Below are 24,455 nucleotides of genomic sequence, written 5' to 3'. Positions count from 1 at the left end.
TGTTAATTTACAATCGTGTTGCACAGGTCCATCTACACAATTGATGTATTGAAAGCTATTAAACTGTGCCGTTATAGGGTAAAACAAGTCTTTTACCGTACCATTTGGATTTTGCGAAGAAGTAAAAGAAGTCGATATAAAGAGCAGTTTGTATGAAACCGCCAATCCAACCCACTACGTTTACATAGGGTGGAGTTTCACTAATATAACGATATATCCAATTCAGGATATAAAATGCACGGTACATACCCATGGCGGCTACATAGTGTGATGTAATATTCTCAACCTCCCTTTGCTGATATAACATAACCAGTTGAGGTATAATGGCTACAGACTCTAACCATATAGAAAAAGTCCACATTATGTCTGTTATATGGTATGATGAGGTGGTAATTATGGCTATTACAAAGCAGGGGCCGATGAGATACTTTTCATAAGGAAACTTGTCTAGTCTTCTGCAGTATGTTTGAGCCACAGGTGGTTTAACCCTTATTACATAGATTGAATATGCTGTAGTCATGATGAATATTATCTTCATAATCGTGTTATAATAGCTTATGAAGTATAGAAATAGGTCGAGGTATCTATGTTAGCAAAGCTTATATATATAAATATTGTATAACATTATGGATACTTAAATATATTATAATACTGTGACTAATTTTGCATATAAGTGTGGAACAAATAAATAATTAAAAAACGAGATAACAGTAAAACTGCATACCTTGAGACAAATACAATCAGATACAATTCCTGCATTTTACATGAAATCCCTAGGCAATTTTTGGAGGTGTGTAGTTTAGCCAGTAGCAAGAAGATGCTCAACAAATGGAGCATATCTCCTGTGAGTCTGAATATGTTCATACTCATCCTCAACAATAAACACACCCTATAAAACTAATCAACCACATACTTATCCCAATCCAAATTAACACAAATAGCTATAAACAATACGATACAATTATTTAATCTCATATATAAATAAATATAATCTATGCATTTTATATTTGAAATTTTACTAGTACTCATACCATGCACACATATATATGCTTAACATTACTATATTCGAAATATTAAATACATTATAGTAATTATGAACATTCCAATCAATTATTTGCAATTTTTGCAGATGTTAAAATTATATATAATCACTAGCTAACACATTACATGAACTTTATCGCTTATCTAGTTTATGACTTTATTTATAAAATTTCAAAAACTATTACCAATCACTCGCACTTGATATAATCCAATTGACTGTTGTTTGTTTTAATAATTATCATTATATAAAAATTTTGTAACTTTCACTAGTTTACAAACAAAAATCATTTACTCATTGGAATCTCAGTATACTTTCTTTGTACATTTTCTCGCCAGTAACTATTGCTATTCCGATAGATTCTATTTACAAATGTAACTATTTTAATAATTTGTAGCTTATCATAATATTGCACTATTGATCTTAATCTATCCATAATAATTTGTCATCATTCACAACATCGCCCATCATCAATACCAATACAAGAATTATCACAATATTAATAATCATCACAACTATCATAATCATATGTTTTGATAACAGGTATCAAATCATTAACTGCTATAAATCGTAGATTTTTATGAAAAATTCACAATATAATTTAACATCATGCTAATCGACTATTGAATTTGAATTGTGTCAATAGCACTAACACACAAATACAAAGACAACATTAGATCAATTTTGTTAATTATTCTTTTAATTTTCCAACAAATTTTAAATATTTTACAATTAGTGACACATCACTGTCTAGTTGAATATGGCCTCTTGTTTATTTGCAATAGCTGCTTGAATAAACTCCAATATTGGATCTCTGAGCCAATATGCAGGCACTGTTGTACCTATATTAATATTGAATTACCGCTCAAATATGTGCAATCTCCGCCAGATTGTGTAACAAAGTGTAGAATGTTCGAATTACGTATGGGTTGATAAACATCGATATCTTGGATCCCAAACAACGAGTTATCTAATGATGATACGAATAGGATAGGCAAATCAATGCTTCCTAAACAATTGCGTACCAATTTCATATTATCATCGTAAAGTTTTCGTAGATTCCGCTTGAGGAGTACCGCGTCGATGTCATCAGTGGGACTGAGCAGGCCGCAAAGTTTGTTAGAGCCCTCAGAAAATTTGGAGTAATATCCATCACCTATCGTGAGAGTCCAATTAGTGTTGTTTACAGGTAATAGTGATGAACGAGAGATAACTGTATGATTATTTAACGACTCTCTGTAAGTTTCGTAAAATTCCTTATGCAATAAGATAAGCAGTGCATATAAAGTTTGCGATTCAAATCCTTTATCTGAGGCACTATTTAAGGTTGAAATGCTTTGTATATTATTAAATATCGTTGTTGAATAATGGCAACATTGGTAGGTTTTGCACAAATTTTTGTCCAGATTTTTTACATCCCTACTGCAATGGATGCGCCGTAACAGCAGTTCAATATTCTCACGCAACTCATTTTTGCAGGTATTTTTATAGTTTTTAGCTAGTAAATTTAGATTCAAAACCTTGGATACCAACTTCCTAATTATTCCAAATAAAACATTCAAAAGTTCGTACTTCTTAAAGAAGCCTTGCTTTTGAGATGTGCTAGTAACTAGATGAAAGAACTCGCTTCCAGCCTTTAAATTCAAATTTATGCACGATGCAGAGTGGATCACCTTGTTATAATATACTTTGAATTTCTCATCGACGATTTTTGACTTATACTGCCCCTTGTCACTGATTTTAGGCCTCTTCATCATTACGATCTTTCTATTATTCTTATTCTTTTTCTTATAAAGATCTAAAGTATCTTTAGCATTGCTAGTTACTGCATCAGTGAGCTGATCATTTTCTTTAACTGTAAATACTTCCTGGTACATGCCACTGTCTATACTCTCCAAATGATCTATCTGTTCGGCAGAATTCTTGCTCTTGAGCTTTTCACCAAACTTTTCACTGAGCTTCTTCTTCATCCTAGACCTATTCATCCCCAACTTCTTACTCCCAACATCTCCACGTTCGTTGTCAGTCTCCGAACTTGATAAATCGAATGATTCATCAGTATCATTTGGTGAATTAGCATGTTTAATAGAGATTTTACCACCAAATCTACTTGAAGATTTTTTAGTGTTTCCTTCAAATGGTTTTTGCAACAACTCAAATCCTTTGGCCGGTAACATACTATTATTTTGTTCATCATTCAATTTTTCAACAAACCTAGAATCGTTAGCCCTGAGTAAATATTCAATTAAAATATTGCAACCACCAGCAAATCCAACACATTGGATAGGCAAATGAGGATATCTGCTTGAAATTCTGCCAATGGCACAATCTAGGTCAGATATTGAATTCCCATATATGCTGAAAGGGTAGGAAGTCATACCCAACCAGTGTCCGTTAATATGAATCGGCAGACCCAAATTTACATTCAAATGTATCTCCACGCATATAAATCCTGCTTTCAAAGCGTCTGCAATAAATAATTTGGTGAGTGATAAACATGGTGTTTCCTTGTTGTACGAATGTGCATCTTTGTAAAGAGACATTAAACATTTTTGGCAGGTTATCTTTTTAAATTTATCCCTAGACTTGAGGTCCCAGGCATTACAAATACATCCAGCGTGTTGATTACATATATTATAAGGCATGTTATAATCAGGCAATATCAAAATAATACCCCTGGTCACACTATTGTCAACATAAGTGTTATAATAACCGGGAACATTTTGTATATAATAAGAAGCCTCAGAACAGTTATATTGGGTATTATTTGCGTTTTCATCAAAATTCATATTCAAATCCTCAAAATAATACTCATCACAAAAATTTCCGGAATCAATAGGCCTCCCATTATCGTTTAGCGTAATTTGTTGCGGTTTAGTTTGGTCAGCCGAAGAATTTTTACGCCTAAAAGAAAACCTGGAGAATGGTTTAATTGATATTTTCATCGTATTGGATCTATATAGCTCGCGAGTATCCGCAGAGGAGAGATTATCATCCACTGATTTTTTATCCAATGAATTTAATCTTTTTCCAAAAAAATGGCGTTGATATTCCTGACCGTAATTGTCGCAAAAAGATTTATCGGATGGGATTAATGAAAAACTTTGATTAGTTTTACTGTTTATGTGATGCGATCTCTGGTTGTTACACTTCATAAATTGATGTGAGGGTTTGGCCCTGTTACATTTGCTGCACTTTTTTACTAGCCAAGGAGGCAAATACCAGTCCAAAATTATGGGAGAACGGCCATAAGATTCAATTATTTCCCTTTGCGATATAAAAACATCGTAATTATATAATCTTCTAAAAAAGGGAGATTTGATTAGCAATTTACAGATTATTGAGATCCAATAGTATAAGGGGCGGCGCAAATATCCCAGGTATTCGAAATAGTTAGAATGTAGTAAACGGCTTAGTAGCTCCAAATTGTTAAATGTGCACATATACAACCATTGTAATGTACATGAAAAGATGTAAATGGGCGGGCGATACGATTTAAAAACGAAATTACAACTACTCAACAATCTCGCGGCTTTTCTACCAGAATAGAAAGTGCATCCTGGAGAGGTGTATTTGATTTCATAGTAGAGCCATAGTGAAATTGTGAGTGGAATATACACGACAAAGTACCTTCTGCGGTAAACCCAGGCGGCCAGTATAAATATATAGTGGATAATGTTGAGTAATAGCTTTAGCCAATGTTCAACAAGGCCCAAAATCATTTCACTTCACACCAAACTAAAATATTGCTCATCTTGTACAGTTATTGGCTATCAGTATAGATGTAAGTGTAGGGCTATAAAATAATAATTAGCACAAAGGTATATCAGTCCATACTAACGAGAATACCATGAGTTGGTGAGTTAGGATTATATTGTTTTAAAAACTCGTTTTTAAAAAAATATAATACATGATTAACATAGGTGGCCTTTTTACGAAAGCTCTGAAAATAAAGATAAAAATGTTTCACCCTATGATTCATTAGTACCTCCCCCTCCTTCAGGGCCATATGTGGCACCTCCGGGTAATTAATTCTCTAAATTAGTAAAACCAAAAAATATATCCATTGATGCAGTGGATAGGTCATTCATAGGCTTTAGCCCACCGCCTAAAATCAAAGGCACGACCCACTTCATTCAGATTCATATCACATTAACAGTGATTATTCCATGTACCAGTAACAATTTGTGTAATTTAGGGATGAAGATACATCTTCCAAGGGGAAATGGGCTAGGTTGTCAAATTTAATGACTAATCAAAGGGCTAGGGGTTGCATCGAGAGCGTTAAAATGGGTTGCAAGATGGTATTGAAAACTATGATATCTAGGGTGCCACTGTTGGTGGAATTTTTGGATCAATTACGGGTTTATATGCTTCAATTGTCCATCGCAATTTACTAACACTACCTTTGTCAACAGTAAATACACAATTACGTAGATGGGCGGAGCAGTCAGCTTTGGATTCTTTTTGGGTTGTGGCATGATTGTAAGATGCTAAACGCAACTTTTCCAATTTCTTATGTAACGCAGTTAACTAATTGCTACACAATTAGATTCAATGATAATTATTTAAAGTATTTTAACTTATTTGTGAAATTTTCTATTTGTATTTTTAATTAATTCAATACTCACTATTAAACATCCGTGTACAATACCTAGTGTTATTTATCATTAATAATTTATTTGATCATAGTTTGAAAGATAATTAATTGTAAAATAACTAAATATTTAACTAGTTGACAATAATCCAATGAAGAAATAAATTAATATATGAATTTCATCATCAATTATTTGGAGTGAATAAATTTAATAATGGAAACCTAATTTATGTTGCATAATTGCATTAAATTAAAAATATCAACTAACAACTTATTTCTGTTAGCGTATGAAAACATTGCTATTTAAATATTGTTAAATTAATTATCTACTATAATTTATCAACTAATATAACACTATGAAAGCTAAATCCGATAATTAACACAATATTCAATGAATGGTCAAAAATAAAATGATTAATTGTGTACATCTGAACTGTTATCTTGGTATTTCTTCAAACTATTCTCAAGGATAACAGATATCTCCTCGGTTGACATGAATTTAATTTCAGTCTTATTAATTGTGCTATTGTATGTAATTGTACCCAATTCAATTTTATCTGCTTTGGGCTTTGACAGATCAATGGCCTTGACTAACACATGCAAAGACAATTCCAATGCTTCATTGAGCGTCAGTTTCTCATTCCATTTCTGTATATTTTTTTGCATACCTCTTTGAGCATAGACTGGGCGGATTGTCCATTCATTCCCACAGCCATCGCGTTCCAGCCAGCAAAATTGCCCGAAGGATCAGTATGGAAGAGTTGAAATCCACAGCGTTTATCCCAGCCGGCAAATAGGAAACTTACACCAAAAGGTCTAAGCCCTCCGTATTGCGTATAACTCTACATTAAAGGCAAAACACACTTGCTTATGATCGCATATTTGGGATACGTGTTCTTCGAGATATTGTGGTTCTCCAAATGTGTAAACGTGACGCTGGGCGTATAATCTACACAGATTAATCAGAGTATCTGCATCAGCTGTCAATCCGGCTATGGCACAAAAAATGTGATCATCAATTTTGTACAGCTTCTCCAATGAATATGAGTCTCCCAGCAAGGTAGAACTTACTGGTTTATCAGCCACTAAAACAACGCCTTCCTTAGACAGAATACCAATTGTTAGTGATGCATTATTGATAGCTTCAAGGGCGTATTCCACTTGGTACATACGACCTTCTGGTGAGAAAGTGGTAGTCCTAGAGTCGTACCTCGACATTTTACACTTATTTGTAACTATATATGTAGGAAGATATATGTATAATTATCTATGTATGATAAGTCAGAGATTATGTGTATGGGGGTCTATATACACAGTATCAATATAACCTACAATAATTTTCTTGTATACGATACTAACTTATCTAGTGCAAAAAACCACTTCGTGATTTAAATGAGTTACGACCGTGCTATTACCATCTTCAGCCCAGATGGGCATCTACTGCAAGTAGAGTATGCCATCGAGGCCGTTAGACGCGGTGGTTGTATCGTTGGAGTCACGGGGAAAGATGTAATAGTGTTGGCTGCAGAAAAAAAAGTGTCAAATAAGCTACAAAACAACCATACAGCAAAAAAAATCCTTCAAATCGATGATAATTTGGCTCTCTCCTTTGCCGGTTTAAATGCAGATGCAAGAGTGTTAGCTAACAAAGTAATTACACTGATGACATAGGCAAGACTCGAATGTCAGAGATATAGATTGAATATGGAAGATCCGGCATCTGTTGATTATATATCAAAGCATATAGCTAGACTTCAACAAGTAAGCCAAAACCCTTAAATAGTCATATACGCACAAGGGAGGAGTAAGACCCTTTGGAATTTCAACATTGGTAGTTGGATTCCAAATCAATGGTGATCCAGGCTTATATCAAACTGAGCCTGCAGGTATATTTTCGGCGTGGAAATCAAAAGCCGTAGGTAAAAATTCAAAGGTAATAGATTACGCACTCAGACGGTTCAGGAATATTTGGAAAAAAATTACACTGAAAACTTAACAGAAGAAGCGGCAACATTGCTAGCTATAAAAGCACTGTTTGAGGTAAGACTTATTTCAAAATTATTGGATTTCGCTACAATTATAAAATAATGCAGGTGGTGGAGGTAAATACCAAAAATATCGAAGTAGCAGTTATGAGAAGATCGGGACTAATGCACTTGGACGATGATTCACTTTCCATTTTCGTAACCTAAATATTCACATAGATAAATCAAATTGAAAGTGAAATTAAGCAATCTACTGATGCTCCTAAAAATTAATTGAATTGTCGCAATATTTCACAACTTAACTTAGCTAATTCATTATTCAAATATGTCAAATCATATATTTAGGTCAATCTATTGTGTAGCCTGTGTATAGGGTAAACTAAAGATCAATAATATGGTTGTGGAGGAGGGAATTTTGGCAGATTTGAATAATCTTAAGGAAGTTATGCCTTTGGATTTGCGAATAGATGAATTGATACGGGTTCCTAGACGTAATCTCAGTTCCAGTGAACTGGAAAACGAAACTACTTTGGGTCAATCTGGATTAAGAGACCACCTTTGTTGTGTTATCTGTTCTGGTACTAATTATTAATGTATTTGTATATGAAAATTTATGAAAAAATTTACAATACCATGATTTGATAACTTATTTAGGCATAATCCAAAATTGTGTAGTAATAAAAACTTGCCTACACCGCTTCTGCTCAACTTGTATAGAAAAATGTTTTCGCTCAGGGTAATATCTTACTTAAACAGAATCAGAGAATGCCCACAATGCAGGAAACATGTCCCATCAAAGCGATTTCTTCATCACGATGCAATTTTTGACTCTATCATTACAACACTATTTCCTAATGTAAAAGTGAGTAATCAATTAATTATTTAGCTAATTAATGACTTAAATGACTCACTAACTCTCATAAAAAATAAAAAGTTGTTACTTTTGCGCAATAATGAACTACTGAATCAAAGATCTTTTTTTCGGGGTAATAGCAACACCTCATCTAGGCAATGGCTTTATCAAAACTTGTATGTAAATCACTTATATAGCGGATTTAGATATTATTTTTGACAACAGATCGAATATATTGGATAACTTCGAGATAATTAGTAAATTATTTATGTTCAAGGAAAATTGCAATATATGCCGCACAGATGGTATGTCAATTGATCCATTTGGCGATAATGTATGCAATTGCAATTATATACGCGGGTTGCGTGGTATACTTAGCCTACTAGATAGTAACCAGAGGCAAAAAGAATTCCGTCAGGCTAGAAAAGCAGTGTTGAATGCTCAACCTCTTCCTCCACCCTGTGGGCTGACCCATTTTAGGCTCACACCTAAACTAGCGAATAATACCACTCAAAGCAACAATTCTGTGGGCTTTGAGGTATAAAAAATATCATTCAGTTTCTTTCTAGAAGTAATATTACGTTGCGTGCTCTCAGCAAGTTTCTCATCTCAAAATTCAACAGTACAAATCACTCAAGCCAATTCACAGGGAACACAAAATATACAACAAAAGTAAAAAATTGCACATTTAGGAGCATCAAAAACCATTTGCCCTTAGGGATACATTGGCTTACATTAGAAATGTTTCACATGTGCTTTCACACGATACTTTAGTGTTATACTACTCACAATAATAGTTTATTCACCTGTTTATGTACTTTATTTTGTAAAATCTCGCTAACCACAATAAGCAAATAATCAGATTAATTATTATATTCAATGTTAGTATATGCTATTATCTTTAAGAATTAACAGGTATGGGCACATATTAGTCTTAACTATCTTTCCATGCTTATTGCCTAAGTTCAGCTAATATATCCAATACTCACATACAATACTTAGTTATTTAAACCAATTATAGTGGTGATATTTAACAAAAATCATTGTTAATTTATCAAACTTATTTCCTATAAACACGTGGTTAATGATCATATAGATTACTGAAAATTTTAATTTAACTATAGAATATTGTTGATTAATAAAACTACAATTGATTTTTTTTAGGAATTATGCATAACAATCACATGTGACTATTGGAAAATATGTGAAAATCCATTTAAACCAATAACTAGATATCAATTTTGAAGTTGTTTATAGCAACTAAGTTGGAATTTACTGAGGATTTTATCAAAAATCAGGAAATACTAATAATCAAAACAAAAATGCACATAATTACGCAATTCATTTAACATAGAAGAATTAACAAACAGAGTAACACATTTAACTACGAATATAGCTAATAATACAAATTACTCCGCTAATAAGTGACCTAAGTGAATAGTTTTCGTTTCAAATTTTCCAATTCTAATTTAGATGCCAATAATTGTTCTTCTAGCAATTTTTTCGTGGTTTTAGTTTCAGCAAGTTCCTGTTTAAGTTTGTTTATCTGAAATTTTTGTTCGGAAAGTCTTTGATGTTGTTTGCCAACATAGTCCATAAAGGTGTTGTACATGCTGCACATATTATACAGCAATATTGACGTGCGATACTTGAGTTTTTCTGTTAAATCGTCTGGTTCAGATGAAAACTTCTCAATTTCATCCTCAACACAATGTATAGTTCTGTCACTAATAAGAGTTTCTCTTCCTACATTCATTAATAGATGTTATAATGTATTTTAGTTGCTATTTATTTAATATTTACAAGTAAAAATTATTTGTATAACTAATGTAATGGTATTGATGGGGTGAGATATTTATCCACCCCTGCCCTTATGTCTACCAGTTTTCCTGACCTTTCTTGTTTTCTTAGCATTCCTATTGTCCTTTTTCATCCTCTTATCCACAAATTTAATTACCTCCCCAGATTTTTTGCCCGACCTGACACTATTGTTACCAAACTTGTTTGATACGACGTACACTTTATTCTTCTTACCTACAGCATCTTTTGCAACCTTCCTAAGTATCTTTTTATTCTTCTCAATTTGATGTACAATTGATACATCGTTTCTGTTTGAAATTCTTTCAGTATCAGTCCTAACCTTATCAAGTTTATTTTGTATCTTCTTCATCCTTCTGGAAATTGCTTCTTTCACCTTCCTTATGGGGAGAGATTTAATCTCTTTCAACTTCATACGATAGACACGCATTTGTTCTTTTGTAAGTGGTAATTGAACTTTGGTATGCATCTCCTCATCTTCCCTAAACCACAAAGGCAAATCCTCAATATCTTCATTATAAGCATAACGATTGTACATACCATCCATTAGATCAAGTCTGGATTTTTTACTAATAAGAAGGGGTCCAAGTAATTGTATTTTATCTGGATCTAGTTTGGATTTTTTGGAATCCTCATTACCATCGCCAACAACAAAAGCATTGGGCTTAGAGTTATCTTTAGTAGGATGCAGTTCTACATTATTATCAGTATTCCTATTTGATACGTTACTTTTGAAACTAACTACATCATTGGATATCGTATCATCTGGCATGTTGAATATATCCTGTTTGAACCATCTTTCAACTTCAGGAGTTTCCTCTGGTGTAGTCTTAGTTGTGATATCTTTTTTGCTATGCAAAGATTTGACATTGTGATTTATATTAGTTATACAATCAACACTAAGCGTATCATTTGGCAATTCATCCCTATATATTTTGGCATCTTTAGTTTTTGAAGTATTTTTTGTATTTAAACCCTTAATAGATTTGTTAATACGACCTTCTTTAGCATTTTTTAATAACTCTGATTGAACTGCAGTGAATTCACACGATTTATCTAAATCAGTTTTATCACTAGCATAGATGCTATCAATATGTTTAATACCAATTGACTGTACTTCATCAATTTCATTACTAAATTCAGTTCTATTAAATTCATTCTGGTAATCAATACCAGACTCATCAATATATATATTTTTTTCTTCAGATTTACTATTAACAATTTTGTAACAATTATCTCCACCCACAATACAAGATTCACCGGTACTAGATTTAACATCTAATTTTTCACCCTCTGATTGTGATTCCTCAGCAAATTGCAATTTTAATTCTTCGTTTTCACTTTCAGAATTATATTCATCATCTGATTGCCAAGTTTTAAAACCGGAACTTTCAATCCTTTTGGTTTCCTCAGTCAACTGCTGAATTTTGGCGATATATGAAGCTTCTCTTCTTGTGGCCTTTTTACTAGCCTTTTCTGCTTTAATTTTCAACCTTTCCTTTTGCATAACATAATCTTTCTCCAGTTCCTCTTCTATGCATTTATAATCATTTTCCACGTCAATTGGAATGTACGTTTCATTCTCAATTTCTTCATGATCTGATATAGAATCGACACAAGATTCGATATCACTTCCATGTTCTAGCAACAATTGCGATTCCTTGGTATTTGAAAACAACTCTGAATCCTCATTTTGAGCGATTTGAGTGCCTTTTTTCAGGTTCTCCAAAAATCTTTTCTGTTTCTTCTTCATACTCTTACTTAACTTTTTAGAATTGTTCTTTATTTCGCTCACTTTCGTATCTAATTCATCATCTAATTCTTTTAGCTCATCATTTTGTAGTGGCGGCAATACTTGTATAGTTGGCAATTTTGCTAACAATTCTGGAATTGGAAGTTTATCATCTTTAATACACTTGAGTAATCTCATTCTCCACTTCAACAACAATAGTAGATCTTTTTTACCCAAAACCTGCAAATCACTAAACAGTGTCAGTATTTCTTGAGTGGTTAGTGGATGGTTACGAATTATGTCCGATGTTTCTGATTCGATAAACCTTATCCGATTGTAATTAACTAGTATATCCGACGGATTATCGGACTTTAAATAGTCAATAATTGACACTTCACGATAATCATCGCCATCTGAATAACCCTGTCTCTTATTTCGTTCCTTCAGCTTCAACAAATGTGAAAGTGATTTTGACTTATCACTATCCTCTGTCAACTTCTGGTCCGGATTGAGGCCCCTATTCTTAAATACATGCTTGAAATCAAATAACTTGGGATCGAGAAATTGTGGTGACTTGTACCGCATACATATAACGAATATTTCTGCAGATACAATTCTACTAGATTGGGGTTTAGTTGCCTTTACGATGTGGAATAACTCTTGAAATACCCATATTAATGATGAGTAATCTGCGGAGCGAAATACTTTTGTAACATAAGTACCGCCTTTCCTGAGTAAATTGCAAGCCAAATTGGTGGCACTTAGCACCAATTGGTTTTGATTAAATGCATCTAAATTCCAATTGGAGCCCATATTGGGAGACCCATCATGCAGAATCACATCTGCTTTGGCACCATTCATACGTTTAAGCAGCGTATGTTTGGCGTACTGAGACGTGATATCAAGTTGTAAGGTTATGACATTTTTAATAGGTTTAATAGGCACTAAATCAACACCAATAATCAAACTATTTATGGGCATTGTATCAGAAGCAACCTGCAACCAACCACCTGGAGCAGCACAAAGGTCAATAAGTGTATTACAATCTCTAAAAATGTTATATCTTTTAGAAATTTGTATCAATTTATATGCAGACCTAGCACGGTATCCCTGTTCCTTTGCCAAATTGTAATATTTATCAAGCCTGCTCTTGGCAAGTTTTGTCTTCCGCGCCATCTTCCAAAATTTAATTAGAATTATCTTAAATTATCAAGCATATCATTATATAAATACGATAATCACTTAGATATTAATGCCCACCACACAATATACATTCATCGCCTACTCATACTAAATACATGTACCAGACTATCACTATATATAGTGCATTCCTTTAAATATAGTCAATTAATATATTATATTTACTGAATATCTAACCAAAGTACGATTTTTATAATTACAAATAAACGGCGTACTATGGTAACATGGCAATTATGATTACACCAACAATCACTCCAAATAGTCCTATATTAGAGAGTTTATTTAGCTTTAGGTAAACAATCAATTAAATTACTTACCAATGGCACTAGCAAAAATTTCAATCATAAGAATTCGCACAAAAAGTTGTGGTCGCTGCGCATCTGCTATTGCACAGGAACTACCGACAGCGCCAACAGAGATTCTATGTTATCTTTAGTTTGAATATTTAATCAAAAAATTTTTAAATATTTTTTCGAATGGAAATTCAATATTATAACTAGTACAGTTCCTACCCACAAGAGAGATTTGACAGGCCAACAATGAGACCAACAGCAAATATGGCCCAGCCCTTGTAAACATCCTTGCCATATTCGATCATGACATCAGTATCAACATTCAAATCCACAGGCTTCGAGACTCCCTTGATAGTACCAACTGAGTTGATCAACAAAAGTGAAATTATAAGGCCATATATACCCACTGCCTCGCAAAAAATTATAGATACAAGGTTTTTAGCCGTAATCCTTGGTGCTTTAATTGAACTACCAATAATTGACGAGCCACAAAGTGAAATGCCCCTAAATAAAATACTTTGGTACCATGCTGCGCCTAGTATAGATAGACCTAGGGACATGAATATTCCAATGTATGCCCAAAATGCGGGTGAAGTGCCAGAAATGATGTCACCCCAAGCAGAATACAGTTTGTAGGAGCTATACATTCTCACATAATTACAGAAATATTACGCCATGTGGGCTCAATATACATAGTTATATTGAGAGTGTAGTGTATAATGAATAAGGCAATCCATATATGTTGTCCTGGGGTAAACCATTATATCGCATCACCAACTTAATTTAGTACCATCTGTTTGTAAATTGTAAATTAGTCACTATTTGTGCCATGCTACGTGTTCATAAATGGGACATATGTCACAATATCAGCACCAGCCTGATTTCGATGCTAGTGACCACTCTAGCAACCACGATAACACAAGTTGTCTAGATTCAAAGTCTCAATTTAACGATGAAGCGTTATGTTTTGACTATGTCAAAAAAAAGATTCGTGCATTGCAAAATTCAATAGAAAATGACTTATCGGAATTATCGCTACAAACAGTTGGACTGAACAAACCTGACGATTACAACTTTCAAGAACAAGCATTCAACGATTTGAAATACGATAATGCTGGAAATTACATTAATTGGAGTAAAATTAATGCGATAAAGGCGAGAATAGAGTCAGATATTTGCAAGGCTTCGAATTACCTTAATAAAGTGAAATCCAATCTCAGCCCTGCTGATAATATACAAGTTATGCGGTATTCAGAAATTTTTGATCAATACCGCAAGGATTTCAATTCCATAATATCAAATGCAGAAAACAAACACAATGATAACATTTTGTTTTCAACCCAAAAAAAGAAAACTGATAATTTATTATCACCGGACGACTCTCCTTTGTTATTTGAGCAAAATAAGGCCTTAAATAACTCCTTATTTGACATAGAATCACTCACACATGAGGCATTGAATATTTTGAATACATCAAAAAAATCAAATGAGAAATTTATACGAATTAGAAATAAAATGTACTCAATCATCGACATGCATCTTCCAGACATTGATATGATTCAAAAAAACATCATGCACTTGACGATCAAAAATCAACGCATCATCGCAGCCACAATAGCTATTTGCATTTTCTTAATAATATTGGCGGCATTCCGATAATTAGGCGCCCTATTATGCGTTGATTACTTATTAATTTTATGTATTTGGAATATTTCTTATATGTTATATATGACCTTCCTTGTGTTTCCAAATTGTCATTAGACTTATTAGGCACTGCTACAGATATGACATCATATCTACGACAAAATTGAATGATTAACTCCCATTACCTTAAGTATGTGCCTCTCTAAATGGGCGGAAATGTATATCGAATAATTTTATGAAAATTCCAGCTATGGTTAACCCGTTGAACTTCAAGTAGATATTCCCAAACACAATTTAATTTGAATATTCTCCTATTAAATTATGTGGAATACTTCATTTTACCTCTTACATATAGTAATGTGAATTATCATCAATATCTCAACACCTAGATGTATAAAGCCTCACTGCCATAATTGACAGATATAAATCATACAATGGCCTAATAACATATGAATAACTACCTTTAAAACTAGTTTTGTATGAATAATTTTCGGATTCATTTCTCACCGTGCCCTCATATTTTATATTACAGTTAAAATTTTGTTTATTGCTGGCATACATAACTGCTGATAAATATTGTCGTTTTTAATGGAAAATATTAGTGACTTGGAGAAAATTATAGATTAAATAATACAACTACTGTACATTACAAAAATATAAATAATATGAAGCAACGAAAACAAAAACACACCAGATGGGACTCGAACCCACAACCCCTGCCTTAGGAGGGCAATGCGCTATCCATTGCGCCACTGGTGCACTAGGGGGGGATGTTGATTCTACCAACTATGACTAGTTTGAACATTAACCATCCAACCAAGCGACACTGCTTAAACAAATTCTTAGAACTATACGTTCTACATTACGGGAATCATTCTATATTTTATAATGAATTGTAATAGTTAAATATATATATTTTTTTGATTGTATAAAATGTTTAAAAAATTGTCACTAAATCACAACAATCATATATTGATCAAATAAAAAAGCATTCACCTAATAAACATGAAAAAAATCAATATTACATATTCTTGATAAAGTTTTGGATTATTTCAATATAAATGTATAGAAACATGTATAAAATTATTTTTTTGAAAAGTTAGCGTTTTATATTTTTAGATAATTCTGAAACAATAATAGTTGGGTAGACAAGCCCCCATTTTAAATCCATTCCTTATCCAAAAGTTTCCTTACGTTGGGAACGTATCAGGATTTATGGTGTTGATCGCAGCATTTTCATTTCCCTACTCAATATATTATTTAAATAATTTATCTTCCCTAACTTATCACTTACCTAGTGATATAATGGCTCAGAAAAGGTTCTAGTAATTTCGCAGAGTTTTTAGCTTGTAATTTATGATAGAACCATTATCAAAATTCTCACTTTTTTCATGCGCAAGACTGGTAATTAAAAATGACAGAATGATTTCATTCCTTCACTATTTTTGCATAATAACAACATTCAAAACAGTATTAATGTAACTCCCCCAGGAATACTCACATTTAATGTAATATACGCACATATTGTTAAGTATTGGTCTATTGAAATTTATTGTAAAATATATTATCTACTAATAGTAGACGTAAAACATCATCGAGATAAGATGGCTTTGAATTACTCTCCTTTTTCATCAATAACCTGGGATTGGACTAGTTGTTCATTAGATCAATCGCAATCTCAACACTGTGACTTAAAATTCAGATCTTCATCCAATCTAAATCAAACTTCTATAAACAAGGTTGACCAGTCTAACAAATTAATTGATATCCACAACACTTATACTAAGCTAAACAAGTTTGATTTGCCAGATTCCAACACCTACCTGTCCTATAACAATTCAACTGATAGCAACATCTACACCGCTACTGGAGGTAAAATTAAGGACATTGACCAATTAAAATGGCAAATACCAAAAAATACTAACAGCCATTGTAATGCCAGAACTAAAGTTAACTACAGCGATCCATACAGCTATGAGCATTCGAAAAAAAAGTTTAACCAACATTCTCAATGCTATTCCCCACTCTTGTACAAAAAAGACATAACCTGTACATTCCACAACAATGATAACAACAACGAATTTGGCAGCTACACAAACAACAAAACAAAACAAAATACACACCAGAATATGTTTCAAAACATACAGAACAAGATACATAAGAACATTCCTCAACATATACAACACCAACAACAGATATTTTGTGATAGCTACAAATCGGTGGAAGTATCTTCCACTGAAAAACTAAATTTGCCATTTGTCAATTTGTGGGACTCGAAGAAATCGATGTTTCTGAAGATTTTGACCACTCAGATCGTTTCTGGTACCATTATTGGTAAGGGAGGGAAAGGATTAAATTGGTTCAGACGCAAGTCAAGGGTAGATGATATCCACTTATCAATGCCATGGGAAGTCTATCCTGGGACAGAATACAGAACTATTTTACTTCGAGGTACAATCAAATCGGTTGTTAAGGCTGTAACTATGATTTCTGATCTGATGACCCATAAGTCCGAGTCTGAGTTCTGTACTCAAGGTGCTTCAACTTGCATATTTGTACTTATTGTATTACCTGATATATTACTACCTAAAGTATTGGAATTAAAGTCGGCATACAGCCCAAAATTTGTATCAATAGTCCCATACAATGAACCCGATTTTAATGAGATTGTTGTGTCGTTTAAGGGCGACCGCCAGTTATTGCGTAACATCATATCATACTTTGTTCACCTAATTGACCAGATAATAGGAATCACAAACTACTGTTTCATCTCCTACAAAATCGACAAGGAATCCAATATTAATGCTGATAATGAGAAATTCGCTAATAAAACTAACGATGTTAATTTGCAAAATACAATCAGTCTTTTATCGGCACAAGAATATGATAATATACCTAATGCGGAGATCGATGAAAAAAATGAAACCTCAAACCTAAATTTAACACTCAATGACTTGGCCCCAGACAATATAACGTCTTCTGGAACAACAGACGGTTATTTGCATGCTATAGATATTGCTACTAGCAAATTTACCCCTCCCAGCTTGACATATAACGAATACGCTCCTGAAATTTTGAAAGACACGGGCATTTTCTATTCTAATAATTGTAAAGATGGGAATGAACTGTTCAACACTACATATTGCTTCTCTTCCTCCCCTCTGCTCGACCAAAGCTATTCTACAAATATGCATGAAGTTTCGAACTATCCCATTACACTGTCCCTTTCATTGCCACACAACGTAGATTTGACGGCCCTACTAATGAATTATCCGCAGTTTCACAATTTGGATCTGCCAAGGAACGACGCAGGCCAGCCAATTTGCAATTTTACTGGCACTTTTAATGACGTATTCGCTAAAGTTTCTGTTTTCATCTCCGAAATACACGCTCACACACGCGCCACCTAACGCATGCTAATTGACTAATTATACACGGATATTTTGGTTAGTTTTGTAGTTTATTAGTGCCTATTATAGGTTAAGAGCCTTAACTTTGTCACAATTATCAATTTCAAATGCTTATAAGTGTAGCTCTACCGCTAATCCACTAAAGTTTAATCATTCAATTAATCTATTGGTTAATTCATCAGGTTGTTAGTTGATTCCCTGCCTAAGTCAAGCAGAAGCAAGGCCAGCCCTAGCAGGCTGTTTCTTTGACAGCGTGACTGGAAAGACTGTAGGAGGAAGATGAAGCGAGGTACGCAGATACTCTATGCCTTCATTTGTAAGGGTGAAGTATTGATGTTGCCAGTTAAAACTCTCCTCCACGTAGTTGAGGGACTTTAGGGACTTCATGGTCATAAGTACGTGTAAATTTGGTATGTTCAATTGAGGATGTATCATAACGTCGTTATTCTTCTGTACAACTAGTACACCCTCATTCATCAGGTATTTGTAAATCAACCTTTTGTTCTCCTTCGGAATGAAGCTATACTTTATGCCGGGAATGGCCATCTAAGTTAGTTTTTATACAATTATGTAGCAGAAAATTACAACTTTGTCCAGTTGTAACTGTTAACATTGTGATATGACAAGATCATAAATAGATACCGGACTTACCGTTTAAATTTTCAATATTTCAAAGAATTAATATGATAATTTAATTGCAATGTAAAGAAATATTAGAGTAGATTATTTGAAATGATTTTATTGGTATGGAGTGGGGCTATACAATGTACTAACTCTATCTCGACATATAGCCGCAAAATTTATAATTTTCAATATGAATTTGCAATGAACCATTTTTTATAAATCTATAAATATTTAAAATATAGTTGAATGGGCTGCAAGCGTAATCGAATTAATGATTATGGAACATTTTGTCATAATGATTACTTGAACTTGTCAAAAAAGTACCCATATTTATATAAACACTTCTCAAATGATAAATTTAGACGTTTTGAATACATTCATGAGGATTCCACTTATCACATATCCAAAGCTTCCCTTATAGAATTCTATGGAATCCACCTAAAACTACCCTGCGTTTGTCCCATTATTGTACATCTTAATGATTCGACTACAGAATCTAATCAGGAAGTTATTTGGAACCCTAAACTAGTCTCCAAATGTGATGTACCGATTATTTCAAATGAGGACGATTATACATCTAAAATTGTCATCGCACCTAATCGCTATTTATCCCCGTGTATACCCGGCCGCAAACTTTACTTGGATACAATCAATTCATTGTTAGGCCCAAGCTCAGATCATAAAATATATAATAATAATGTTAAAGTGCTTGACGTTGGAACTGGTGCTTCTGTTATATACCCATTATTAGGTTGTTGTGAATACGGGTGGAATTTTGTTGCAACTGATATTTGTGACGATGCTCTAAATATCGCCAGGCATAATGTTTATATCAATAAATTAGAATCCAAAATTGTGCTCCGGAAGCAAAACAACCCTTTCAATATGTACAACGGTGTTATCGATAATTATGAGTTCTACCACTTCACAATTTGCAATCCACCATTTTACAGTTCATACGACGATAGGAGAAATAATTTTAAAACTCATAAGATGGGAAATACAAGAGAACTCATATTCAATATACCTCACAATTGCACTTTGAAATTATCACAGAAATATCGGAATGCAGACGACATATGCCATGTAAATTATGGTGACTACATAATTTACCCTAGTGGAAATGACGACTTAAACAATTCACTTGATGAAACGACAAGTTTCAAAAGAAATCGCATTTGCGGAGAATTGGCATTTATTACATTAATGTTAATAGAGAGTCGATTTTATTGCAATAATGCACTTTGGTTCACCAGTTTAATTTCAAAAAAGATAAACCTCAAAAAATTGAAACAAATGATTAACAATGAGATGGCGCGATATTACTGCCAAGAATTGACTTTTCAAAATATGCAAAACACGTATCTAGATTATTGGTGCAAGAGAATCAGAGGGAATTACATTAAAGATATAAATTATGCACAAATTGAATGTAAGATGAGCTATTTTAAGGTTAGGGAGATACGTATTTTCGAGATAAAGCCAGGGACAATTTCAAGGTGGATTCTATGCTGGACTTTTTACACCTCCGAACAAAGGGATAGGATATTAAAATCCCTTAATGTACATTAAAGGACACATAATTATTTGTATAATATACTTTCAATTTTTAACCGTATATTTGCTAATATATTGCAATTAATTGATAAACACCAATTTACAATATAATACAATATATATGGTGTGATATATACCTCACATGCGACATAACGTCGCTTTTTAATGCGTACATTTACACATTAAACCAATTTTCTTGTAGACAAAGAGATATAATGTTTGAAACGCGATATTATGCCATAATCTCTCAAATTTATGTAATATTTCATCTAATCGCACTTACATATTGTGAGATTGTTACCGATGATTATGTATCGCATTACAATATAAAGAATACATCAAATTTAAATCATTTAGATGGGTTTAAAGGTAAAAAATGTATTTACTATTTATTCTACAATCAATAAACAACTCGTTAATTTACATGAATTTTAATCCTACAATATAACTTAGGACAAGGCAACACTCCATATCCAAATCCTGAAAAATTCGATTATCCTGGTAAGCAAATTCACAATTTGAATCTAAATTTATAACAAGAAACATATAATTTAGAAAAAAAATTAGAGACTCTAACTCGTGGTAAATATCCTACGTATATAGACTTGGAGGCTGCTGCCATAAACAACCCTTATTACAAAATACCATCATATGACCACAAAATCAGGAAGATGTCGGAGGCACATGAGTTACTATTCAGGTCCTTGGGAGTTTATGTCATACATGATGAACATGAGGATGAAGATAGGTATTTAATTTTATTATCAAGTGAATTGGAGAGTCAGGATCTGGATGATAGCTCATTTGACAAGTTGAATATATCCGGAAACAAAAGTATTCACCCTTATGATATGTTTGAGAAGTCAGGTACATTAAATATTTCAGTTAGAACTACTTGATGCCATGACTCCAGAAGAAAAATTGCATTATATTCCGAAACTAAAAGATGCCATATCACGTGAGATAGCCATGCAAAAGGATAGATTGGAGAGAATCAGAGACAAATTTATATCTCAATCCAACATATAACTTGTGCTAATTATATTATTATCTAATTACTAGGGATACGATATTAAGACGGGGTATGGTGTGGTATATTAATGATATAGTATGATAGTGCATGGATATTTTGTAATGCATACATTTTTATGATATTTATTAACAAATTAAAAGAAATATCATTAAACAATGTAGCAATTAAGCGGTTCTATACATACAATTATGCGGATTTAATCAACAAAATACCGTTATTTAGACAATTATATCGCGAGAGTTTATCTATTTATAGATTTTATGACAAAAAATATTTTACAACTAATGATTCAGACAATAAGGAATGTGGTTTAAACGATTTAGTTAGCATAAATGATGGTTCCAATGACTCTAACTCTAAATCATTAATAATTAATAGGGATTCGACAAGTTCCTTGACATATTCACTTATTCAAGATGCTTTTGATGCAGTTGCAAATGATTATAGCAAAAATTTATCAAATAAGGAGTTTAATGGTGATTATAATGAGTTTGGCTTGGGATGCAAGACTGAATGTAAGAAAATACTAACTTTAGTTGATGGCATGACACCAGCACAAAAATTTTATGCAAAAAACAAGGATAAATTGCTTAGTAATGCAAAAAAAATATTTTTGGAAAATTTTGGTAAAATTGACACTATATGCAACCTTGAAGAACCGGTAATTAGACCCCCAAAAAATCATGTTTGGGAATATGGATCCGTAACCACTAGTGAGCACAGGGAGCACATAGTGTTACAAAAGGGACAAATACCCACAATAAATGATATAATTAAAATTTTGGAACAGGTAAAACATTAAATTATATAGGAACATTTTGTAGACTCTGTTGCGATAAATTTAGACGAATGCAATCGCCGCGATATAGGCCTTTATGCTATAATATCCACGGGGAAAACATTTTCCCACTGTAGGTAAATAATCGACTATTTTAGGCGGGTTGGCAGACTTTTATATCGTATTTTTGTTGATCTTGAAATACCCTTTGTTTCGCAGGTTTCCTATGCCAGAAGCTCCCGAAAGGATCAATGGATTATTGCACATCTAGGACCTCTCCATGTATATCTTATGACACAGGAATTGAGAGAATTTTACAAACTTGAAGAGCTTTGGTCCCCAAACACTAATATAACCATTGATATGATCGAATCCGACAACGAGGCATTGGATTCCGGTGTTAGTAATAATATTGAATTACGGGAATCCGATTGCGATATGGGCAATGTAAATGTAAATGAGTGTAAACTTGTAACCGAAAGTGACATTGTGTATGAGAAATTCAAAAAGGATGACGATTACGGTTGATCACAATTATTTACCTTTAATTTTACCATTTTCATTGTGGTTATTAGTTGTCTTGTTTATGCACTTACTAACTGTAATGCCACTGTTATATGCTTGGTGCGTGATTGCCATCCCAAAAATGAAAGAAAGGGCGGAACTAATAAACACTGCTAAATGATCTCTAAATCGAATGTTATAGCTCATTCATTAATACAATGCCTATACAAATATTTACTCGTATACAGAATATCTCAACACTTATACTAACCCACACACGAGCCTTTGCATAGATACCAACACATTTACCTAAAGCTATACCCTAGCTAGACATAGTCTATAAATAAATATAGATATAGATATAATACATTATATAATGGTATTGAATGAGATTAATGAAAAATTAAAGACAGAACTGGGAATCTATGCCGAATTCTTAAAAGTGAAAACAACCTCCTTATTGGTCAACTTTTTGTAGACCGCGGCAAAAGTCTCTAATTTGTCCTCAATATTATCATTTTGTCTATCATTAGAGTCTAAATAGACTCTCATAACTCTTGTGCCATCTGGTCTAAACCGCATTACCTTGCCAACAATGTCAGTTGGAGCTACAATGTCCTCTAAAATAGCCTCGTGAACACTGGTAAGGGTACGACTACGAGGTCTAATGTTGAAAGTTTTAAGTTTGGCATTTTTGCTCAAAATCGTTCTTTGTGCTAGCAATATTATGTGTTTTTTGGTCTTCTTCTCCAACTCTAGGATGAGTCTGCCGTGAATTCTACGGACCGAATTTTGATATGTCCGATAAGGCACAAATATGACAATAGCCCTCTTCCTAATAGCACCTACTTCGATTTCTAAGCACTTTGAAATGCGTAAATCCTTAATTTCGGCATTTAGTTCCGAGTTGTTGGATGTTTGTATGTCAAACAAGCATTTAGAGATCTCCTCCTCAAAATCTGTCGGCTTTTTGCCTGGTTGGAGACGAATTTTATCACTAGGCATAAGCATCCCTCAAACAATATCTTAAATTAACAAAAATACTATAACAAGTTAAAATGGTTCATTTAAACATCGAAAAATGCATAATCAACTTATTAATTATAACAAATTCGTAGTAATAAACACAATAATTTATGTTAGACTTACCGATAATTGATTTTAAAAATCAATTGGATTCCATTTTGCGATGGAAAGAATCTTGTGAGATTATAGAGCTGTATGATATGGGGACATGGGGTCAAAGCACTGTGTACAAATATAATAACCATTTTTTACAGTCATTCATTTCATCGGTTTAATCTTCGAATTATCATTATTTCATCATATACAACATGATTAGTCCATGTCTATAAGTTTTTAAACATTCGCTCCACTAATTGTATAAT

The 24,455-nt window shown here is 33.1% G+C and overlaps 16 protein-coding genes and 1 non-coding gene across 17 annotated transcripts; 8 read left to right on the top strand and 9 right to left on the bottom strand.

The window, feature by feature from the left end:
• On the bottom strand, positions 59-870 carry BmR1_04g06630 (ER lumen protein retaining receptor; the record flags this gene model as incomplete). The annotated part of the gene is made up of 2 exons (XM_012794476.2): positions 59-584; positions 725-870. 2 exons carry the CDS (start codon positions 868-870, stop codon positions 59-61), a joined length of 672 nt encoding a protein of 223 aa, XP_012649930.2.
• On the bottom strand, positions 1,790-4,761 carry BmR1_04g06625 (conserved Plasmodium protein, unknown function; the record flags this gene model as incomplete). The annotated part of the gene is made up of 2 exons (XM_012794475.1): positions 1,790-1,881; positions 1,902-4,761. 2 exons carry the CDS (start codon positions 4,759-4,761, stop codon positions 1,790-1,792), a joined length of 2,952 nt encoding a protein of 983 aa, XP_012649929.1.
• Positions 4,762-4,889: 128 nt separating this feature from the next.
• On the top strand, positions 4,890-5,536 carry BmR1_04g06620 (conserved Plasmodium protein, unknown function; the record flags this gene model as incomplete). Its single annotated transcript, XM_021482528.1, has 7 exons — positions 4,890-4,897; positions 4,963-5,063; positions 5,085-5,159; positions 5,180-5,216; positions 5,238-5,343; positions 5,367-5,456; positions 5,477-5,536. The coding sequence occupies 7 exons, from the start codon at positions 4,890-4,892 to the stop codon at positions 5,534-5,536; spliced, it is 477 nt and encodes a 158-aa protein (XP_021337747.1).
• BmR1_04g06615 (20S proteasome subunit alpha 3) lies at positions 6,051-6,854 on the bottom strand (the record flags this gene model as incomplete). The annotated part of the gene is made up of 3 exons (XM_021482527.1): positions 6,051-6,284; positions 6,305-6,478; positions 6,501-6,854. 3 exons carry the CDS (start codon positions 6,852-6,854, stop codon positions 6,051-6,053), a joined length of 762 nt encoding a protein of 253 aa, XP_021337746.1.
• On the top strand, positions 7,029-7,894 carry BmR1_04g06610 (20S proteasome subunit alpha 4; the record flags this gene model as incomplete). The annotated part of the gene is made up of 6 exons (XM_021482526.1): positions 7,029-7,286; positions 7,308-7,397; positions 7,420-7,569; positions 7,590-7,676; positions 7,730-7,819; positions 7,841-7,894. 6 exons carry the CDS (start codon positions 7,029-7,031, stop codon positions 7,892-7,894), a joined length of 729 nt encoding a protein of 242 aa, XP_021337745.1.
• A 121-nt stretch (positions 7,895-8,015) lies between these two features.
• Positions 8,016-9,268, top strand: BmR1_04g06605 (E3 ubiquitin-protein ligase RING2-B; the record flags this gene model as incomplete). Its single annotated transcript, XM_021482525.1, has 8 exons — positions 8,016-8,199; positions 8,276-8,357; positions 8,378-8,483; positions 8,508-8,607; positions 8,630-8,650; positions 8,672-9,012; positions 9,033-9,146; positions 9,167-9,268. 8 exons carry the CDS (start codon positions 8,016-8,018, stop codon positions 9,266-9,268), a joined length of 1,050 nt encoding a protein of 349 aa, XP_021337744.1.
• BmR1_04g06597 (hypothetical protein) lies at positions 9,904-10,230 on the bottom strand (the record flags this gene model as incomplete). Its single annotated transcript, XM_021482524.1, has 1 exon — positions 9,904-10,230. One exon carries the CDS (start codon positions 10,228-10,230, stop codon positions 9,904-9,906), a length of 327 nt encoding a protein of 108 aa, XP_021337743.1.
• Positions 10,231-10,329: 99 nt separating this feature from the next.
• BmR1_04g06596 (SPB1, FTSJ3, AdoMet-dependent rRNA methyltransferase SPB1) lies at positions 10,330-13,200 on the bottom strand (the record flags this gene model as incomplete). The annotated part of the gene is made up of 1 exon (XM_012794470.2): positions 10,330-13,200. The coding sequence occupies one exon, from the start codon at positions 13,198-13,200 to the stop codon at positions 10,330-10,332; it is 2,871 nt and encodes a 956-aa protein (XP_012649924.2).
• BmR1_04g06595 (V-type H+-transporting ATPase 21kDa proteolipid subunit) lies at positions 13,439-14,164 on the bottom strand (the record flags this gene model as incomplete). The annotated part of the gene is made up of 4 exons (XM_021482523.1): positions 13,439-13,488; positions 13,542-13,645; positions 13,737-14,021; positions 14,043-14,164. The coding sequence occupies 4 exons, from the start codon at positions 14,162-14,164 to the stop codon at positions 13,439-13,441; spliced, it is 561 nt and encodes a 186-aa protein (XP_021337186.1).
• A 199-nt stretch (positions 14,165-14,363) lies between these two features.
• Positions 14,364-15,176, top strand: BmR1_04g06590 (hypothetical protein; the record flags this gene model as incomplete). The annotated part of the gene is made up of 1 exon (XM_012794468.1): positions 14,364-15,176. One exon carries the CDS (start codon positions 14,364-14,366, stop codon positions 15,174-15,176), a length of 813 nt encoding a protein of 270 aa, XP_012649922.1.
• Positions 15,177-15,847: 671 nt separating this feature from the next.
• On the bottom strand, positions 15,848-15,920 carry BmR1_04g06581. The gene has a single exon. It is a non-coding gene; the product is annotated as a tRNA-Arg (tRNA).
• An 845-nt stretch (positions 15,921-16,765) lies between these two features.
• Positions 16,766-18,571, top strand: BmR1_04g06580 (hypothetical protein; the record flags this gene model as incomplete). The annotated part of the gene is made up of 1 exon (XM_012794467.1): positions 16,766-18,571. The coding sequence occupies one exon, from the start codon at positions 16,766-16,768 to the stop codon at positions 18,569-18,571; it is 1,806 nt and encodes a 601-aa protein (XP_012649921.1).
• A 207-nt stretch (positions 18,572-18,778) lies between these two features.
• On the bottom strand, positions 18,779-19,117 carry BmR1_04g06575 (small subunit ribosomal protein S10e; the record flags this gene model as incomplete). Its single annotated transcript, XM_012794466.1, has 1 exon — positions 18,779-19,117. The coding sequence occupies one exon, from the start codon at positions 19,115-19,117 to the stop codon at positions 18,779-18,781; it is 339 nt and encodes a 112-aa protein (XP_012649920.1).
• On the top strand, positions 19,442-20,767 carry BmR1_04g06570 (Protein of unknown function (DUF890); the record flags this gene model as incomplete). The annotated part of the gene is made up of 1 exon (XM_012794465.1): positions 19,442-20,767. The coding sequence occupies one exon, from the start codon at positions 19,442-19,444 to the stop codon at positions 20,765-20,767; it is 1,326 nt and encodes a 441-aa protein (XP_012649919.1).
• Positions 20,768-20,967: 200 nt separating this feature from the next.
• On the top strand, positions 20,968-21,781 carry BmR1_04g06565 (hypothetical protein; the record flags this gene model as incomplete). The annotated part of the gene is made up of 6 exons (XM_021482522.1): positions 20,968-21,121; positions 21,206-21,253; positions 21,308-21,334; positions 21,356-21,500; positions 21,522-21,619; positions 21,642-21,781. The coding sequence occupies 6 exons, from the start codon at positions 20,968-20,970 to the stop codon at positions 21,779-21,781; spliced, it is 612 nt and encodes a 203-aa protein (XP_021337742.1).
• Positions 21,782-21,900: 119 nt separating this feature from the next.
• On the top strand, positions 21,901-23,091 carry BmR1_04g06560 (conserved Plasmodium protein, unknown function; the record flags this gene model as incomplete). Its single annotated transcript, XM_021482521.1, has 4 exons — positions 21,901-22,300; positions 22,322-22,575; positions 22,597-22,700; positions 22,722-23,091. The coding sequence occupies 4 exons, from the start codon at positions 21,901-21,903 to the stop codon at positions 23,089-23,091; spliced, it is 1,128 nt and encodes a 375-aa protein (XP_021337741.1).
• Positions 23,491-24,078, bottom strand: BmR1_04g06555 (small subunit ribosomal protein S7e; the record flags this gene model as incomplete). The annotated part of the gene is made up of 1 exon (XM_012794462.1): positions 23,491-24,078. The coding sequence occupies one exon, from the start codon at positions 24,076-24,078 to the stop codon at positions 23,491-23,493; it is 588 nt and encodes a 195-aa protein (XP_012649916.1).

Source organism: Babesia microti, chromosome IV, assembly GCF_000691945.2.
Source record: "Babesia microti strain RI chromosome IV, complete genome".
In the NCBI taxonomy this organism is placed as follows: domain Eukaryota; phylum Apicomplexa; class Aconoidasida; order Piroplasmida; family Babesiidae; genus Babesia; species Babesia microti.
Note: the sequence above shows the minus strand (reverse complement) of the source record. Positions and strands in the feature narration are given on the sequence as shown.